This window comes from Monopterus albus, unplaced genomic scaffold, assembly GCF_001952655.1.
Source record: "Monopterus albus unplaced genomic scaffold, M_albus_1.0 scaffold198.1, whole genome shotgun sequence".
NCBI lineage: Eukaryota > Metazoa > Chordata > Actinopteri > Synbranchiformes > Synbranchidae > Monopterus > Monopterus albus.
In genome coordinates this window covers 132433-138510 of record NW_018128078.1, presented here as the reverse complement: position 1 = coordinate 138510, position 6078 = coordinate 132433, and the positions used below count along the sequence as shown (strand labels likewise).

The 6078-nt window shown below is 42.9% G+C and overlaps 1 protein-coding gene across 4 annotated transcripts in view; it reads left to right on the top strand.

The window, feature by feature from the left end:
- The first annotated feature begins 1054 nt into the window (after positions 1 to 1054).
- Positions 1055 to 6078, top strand: part of LOC109970419 (activin receptor type-2A-like) — a 28151-nt gene continuing 23127 nt past the window's right edge. For 2 of the 4 annotated variants that reach the window (XM_020617961.1, XM_020617960.1), the window contains exons 1-2: positions 1058 to 2128; positions 5680 to 5908. In XM_020617961.1, coding sequence (XP_020473617.1) covers positions 2074 to 2128; positions 5680 to 5908 — 284 coding nt within the window. In that variant the 5' untranslated portion in view covers positions 1058 to 2073. Of the gene's footprint in view, positions 2129 to 5679; positions 5909 to 6078 lie in introns of all 4 variants that reach the window. The other 2 variants (XM_020617962.1, XM_020617963.1) reach the window with 2 other exon arrangements.

Here is a 6078-nt window from a genome sequence, read left to right as displayed (position 1 = left end):
CTGACAAAGGGGTTCTGGAGGACCTTTAAGTGGTTTTAGTGGACCTGTAAATGGTCCTGGTGGCTGATGAGGAAAATCCAGTGGTCCCGCTGTTGTTTCAGGTGGATTACACAGGGGTCAAGTCACAAACACAAGGTCTCTAGGGGTCCTTTACGGGATTCTTTTGTTCACAGCAGACATTTAATGTGTAGTTTAGGTGGTTATATTGGGCCTGTGGCCAATGAGGAGAATCTAGAGGTCCTGGGGATGGTGCTAATAGTATGTGTTTGCATTGGACCTGTAGATGATTCCTGGAGACTTTTACTGGTTATTGAGGAAGTTTTTAACAAAAGGGCTAGGGGTTTGTAATGGTCACTGCAGAACCTTTATATAGGTACTTCTGTAAATTAATTTGGTGGTACAGTACTTTAGGAATTTCTAGTGGTTATTTTAGGAGTTTATATGGGCTCCTGAAAGTGGATCTATGGGTTCTTACAAGGGTGCAGAGGTCTGTTTAATGTAGGTAATCTGACCCAAAATCAGATGTGTCTTAAAAGGTTAAAAAATACCTCTTTTTTCGGAAGAAATAACATTAATGCTACTGCCTCAGTATTAAACAGTGACAAACGAAGGAAAAAGGTGAACGGTGAACTGGATCTGAACCTACCATAGTTGGCTGCACAGTGGATCCCCCCCACTCAGATGTGTGGTTGTTTAGCTCTTGGTTTAGAAGCGGTTATAGAATAAACCATAGACTATTAAGCACGCATATTATTGACAGCTGTTTTACCTCATAGACTAACCTTTTAGGAGGCATGTGATTTTTCTGACATAATGTGAAGATAATTTATGCTACTCTTTAATATAATCCAGCCTGCATTAATCCTTTTCTCTGTTACTTCAACTGTTAATCCGTGTTTTCAGTTTGAATGCTCTTAAATCATGGATCTGACGACACGCACTCTTTCTGACAGGAGGCGGTCCTTTTCTGTCATTCCAGGCGTCCTACGTCAGGACGCCGCTCAGGATTGGTGGAACTATCTAAGCAAAGGTCCTTCCACGCGTACTATTGGCCAATGCTAGTGTGCATTATCCACGGCGCTAACATGACCATGGAAATAGATGCTAAAAAATAATAACCTGGGCGCGGCGGCCATCTTGCCTGTGCTCGCTCAGGCTGGGAAATCTTGAAACTGAGAATGGAGAACAACAAACCACAATGTTTGTTTTGATTCAGTTCAGGATATTATACACGGCGGGCACACCGCAGCGCTCAGGGGAACCTGCATGGTTGTGCTTGTGGTCCGTGGGTTTCCTCCTCGGTTACCGGTGAGGAAACCTGCTCCCCAGGACTGCTAGCCCGTGGAGCTAAACTAACGACTAGCCGGGCCAGCTAGCTGTTCGATGACCGTGTTGAGATCGTCAGTGGCGCACTGAGGCTACAGCTCCGCTCGGAAACATCGTGGCTTGTGCACGACTGCTTCTAGAGTGAACGGAGATCCGAGATCACACCACCAGTATGTTGTGCGGAGCAGCGAAACAAACGCTTATTTTAGATAAAAACACGTCGTGAGCCTTTCGGCTTCAACTGCCCCTTCGGTTATTACGGTTAGCCAGGACAGGCTTTTTGTAAATAAAGTTGGAATTTGGAGCGACTTTAGCACCTGGCAGCTACAGCTCCACGTAATCCCACTTTGGGAACACTGGCCACTGCAGCTAGATTGAAATGTTCCCTGTGATCCCGGAGTAGTCTCCGATGCCACCTACATGTCTGACCATAATGACACGGTGAACCGATTTGATCCAGAAGAACACACCTGAAAGTCCAGTGTTGGCACTGGTCTCTCGGCAGGTAGCAGAGCCAACTCTCTAACTGGGCCTATCCTCGGGTCAACGGGACCGTCTGCCGCTCAGGATTTAATTCATTTCCCGGTGGTGAAATGTCATATTTGAACACATTAAACTCATAAAGGCCCGAGTCATGCTGCAGCTTCTCGGAGTCCACCATCAGTCGGAACTAGTTTAAATGGGACGTGAATCCTTCTGCTCTTTGGGACTACTGCTAAATTAAAAGCTTTTGTGTTTGGATCCACTATGGGCTCAGCGACCAAACTGGCCTTCAGTGTTTTCCTCATCTCCTGCTCCTCAGGTGAGTGTACCTGTTGGGGGGGACACAATGCACATCGCCTTCTGAATCTATTCCCAGTAACAGATTACTTGAATTTGTTTATCAAATGTTAGCAAACAGAAACAGTTCCGGTTCTAGAGATTGAAGTATGGATTATTGTTATGAAGTAATCTGCTAATTATTTTTATAATGTCTAAAAATGGCGAGTGGGTAGAGCAGTCGTCTCCCAACCGAAGGATCGGAGGTTCGAATCTCGGTGCCTGCAGTCCACGTGTCAACTGTCCTTGGGCAAGACACTGACCCCCCAAGTTGCCCCCGATGGTTAGAGCCATTGGTTGAGTTGGCGCCTCAGATGGCTGCCTCGGTTCTGTACCGGAAACAAATACCTTGTGTGTAACATACTTGGCCAATAAAGGTGGTTATTATTATATTTAAAAAAAAACGGAAAATAAAATGCCCCTCATCGTTTCCAAGATCCCAGGTTGACCTATTTTCACTTAACTTTCACAGAAAAATAAGAAAATGCATAAAAACTATACAGTTAGAGAAGGTGATACCGGCGGATGTGTGTGTAAAAATGCCCAAACCTATCAGGGTGACATCTTCAGGTGTCTGCTTTTGTCCTAAACTGCTCAGTTTACACCAATGTTTAACAGAAAAACATGAAGCACCTTGATTCCAGAGCCTGGAACTAGAGCATATTTGACATTTTTGACAGTTTTTTTCTTTAAATGTTATTGAAACGATAAATTGAATATCACTGATTCTTCTGTGGATTGGATGATTGATTAATTGACTAACTGTTCATCTGATCCAAGTGTCCAGAGATACTCACTTCACAGCTGAAACCATTGGCTGATATGTTTGTTGGACAGATTTCTTCCAGGTCATTTTTCACGGGTCTGGAGCAAGTTTGTCCAGTGTATCAGATTTTCTGTTTCCCATCACAGTAGACTGTGTCTCTGGACTCTGACATTCTGAGATGGACAGTTTGACCTTTTTTACAAAACAGATAACAGAGAAAATGATTAATAATGAGGGTGTCTGTTATATTGTTAGTAGTACTATGTGTAATGTTAGTCTGTGTCAGAGTTGACTTATTTAAATGGATTCATCAGAAACACAAAGATGTTTAATATCAGAGTCTGCTCTGATATTAAACATCTGCATGAACAACACATTTAGCAAATATGAATGTGAGAGGCTGGAACAGAAATAAGGATTGCTGAGCACTTCCTGCACATGTTTTACAGTAAAAGCCCAGCATGAATGTGACCGAATGTTGAACTTTGTAGCAGTGGTGTCAGGAGAACTTCTGGACACGGAGCTGCTACAGTAAACATCTGGATGAGAATCAAGAGTTTAATGTTCACCATCAGCTCTCCTGCTGTGTGTGTGCATTGTATAGTGCTTGTGTGTGCGCATGTGCAGTGCAGTAATGAAATCTCTGCCTTTCCTCAGGTTTTTGTACACATGCACACACACCCACACACACACACACACACACACACACACACACACACACACACACACACACACACACACCCGAGTGTTGTTTGACCTCCAGTAACACACAGGTGGGCTATGACATATGCTGACAAGCGGTCTCACACCTGTATACCTGTGCTTTTGACCTTTGGGAAAAAAAGTGATTTCATGTGAGGTTCCACCTGTCTATATATAAAAAAACACCTTTCCAATGGCAACATTAGAGGTAGTAGAAAGAGTAGAGACAGTACACACTGGTTGATGCTGTGGACAGTCCTCTAGCTGTTGGAGGTAAATCTCTGATTGGTGTAGACTAACAGCTGCCTTCATGTTCACCTTTGACCATCCTGTTTTAAGTCTGACTCTATCCACTTATTTTTATTTACATTTTCAATTTGTGCATTAAAAATGAGTGAAAACTAGGTATGAGATTTTCACAGTATGATAATTGTCTCATAAAATATCATGGTTTTATGGTATACAGTATTCCACAGTTACTGTATATACAATGTAAATACTGACCAGGATAAATGAGGAAAATTCCCTGGATGAATAGGATGGTTGGAAGTTAATGAATAATGTTTCTAAGTCCGTGTTACAAGTTCTCTTCATTAATGCATAAGCAGATTCCACCTCCTCTCATTTTCACAGATAACTCCTTTAAGTGATCCCATCTGTGGATCTGAAATCTCGGCAGCTGAACGACCCCCTCTGGGATTGAGTCGTTGAACCATGTCTTGACAAAGCATAAAGCAACTGAATGTGAAAAGTCAGAATTAGTTCAGTTTAGGAGAAGCAGTTCATCAATTTTGTTGGTTAGAGAGTGGAGATTTGCTGGGAGTGGCGTTTGGTAAGTCCGCTGTTGTAGTCTTACCAGGGTGCATACATGCCTCCCCCTTTGACATCTCCTCCATGTCCCAAGGAGTGCTGCTGTTCTGCTGGCTAAAATGTCCAAACAGGTTTCATTACTGGTAATAATGAGAGAAAAGATGTTCAGACTGAGCTGCCGGATGTTCAGAAGCTCATCTCTAGTAAAAGTTATCCCAGGAAACCAACAAAAACAAGAGCAAACAGGAGCAAATAACTGAGGGAGCCCTCTGCAGCGCCATTTTAAACAATCTTAAACTATTGTGCCTCTTCCCAAGCAAAAAAGCATTAGTTGTTTAAACACCTATTGTCCAGTTGCATTCACACCGGTAATAACTAAAAGCTTTGAGATATTAAGTGTGGCCCAGATTAACCATTCCATCCCTGCTACACTAGACTGGCACCAGTTTGCCTATTGGGCAAACAGATCAACAGAAGATACAGTTTGTGCTGCCCCCTACACGGTACTGGAGTGCCTATACCATCCTGACACATATGGCAGGTTGTTCTTTTTAGATTTTAGTTAGTTAGTTAGTTACTATAACTCCCAGTTACTCCCCTCTGGCAGGCTTTACAGGACAATTCAGACACATACTACAAGACTGAAAAAACAGCTTTTCCCCCCAAGCTGTCAACATAATGAACATGTCCTGAGTCACCTCCTTTACTTTACCTCTCACACACATTGTGTGAGACTGTTTCTAATGTGTCCTAAAGATTTTAGTTTTGTTTTTTTTTTTGTTACATATAGACCACTGTTACAATCCACTATTGCTGCTATCTCCTGTATTGTTTACACTATTCTTAAATTGTCTGTTTTACGTCTCAGGGAATACTATCTGAATTTTGTTGCATTGTTGCCTGACCCCCCTTCAGTATAATTCGGTTCAATTCATTTTTATTTGTATACTGTAGCTCCAAATTACAAAAAAAACATCTCAAGGAATTTTATGTAGTCAGGTCTAGACCTTACAGTATTATAAGGAAAACCTAACAAATCCCCCTTGACCAGCACTTGACAGTGGGGAGGAAAAACTCCCTTTAACAAAAGAAACCTCTGACAGACCTCAGCTCTCGGTGGTCGGCCTTCTGTCTTGACTGGTTGGGGTGAATGGATAGAGCAGAGAGGAGAGCGAACCTTGTGTCAGCTGCACACAGGCTGATCTGTTCATGTTGAGAATCAGGTATGTTCTGACATCTTTCTGTCTGTTCCTCAGGTGCCATCCTGGGCCGTTCAGGGTCTCAGAAGTGTGTCCACTACAACTACAGCCCTTCCTTCTCATCTTCATCTGTGTTGGATGGTCAGCAGAACATCAGTGCGGTGGTGACCTGCTCTGGAGAAAAAGATAAGAGGTTGCATTGCTTTGCCACCTGGAAGAACGTATCAGGAGTGGTGCAGGTGGTGAAACAGGGGTGCTGGCTGGATGACATCAACTGTTACAACAGGTAACTTCAGCATTAGAATCACATTGTTGTGGGAGACAGTAACTTCGGTCAACATTCAGTTTAATTTCATTTCAAACATAAATAACCCCTTGAGTAGCACTTGGTGATAGTGGGGAGGAAAAACTCCTTTTAACGGAAGAAACCTCCGACAGACTATGAGAGGTGATGAG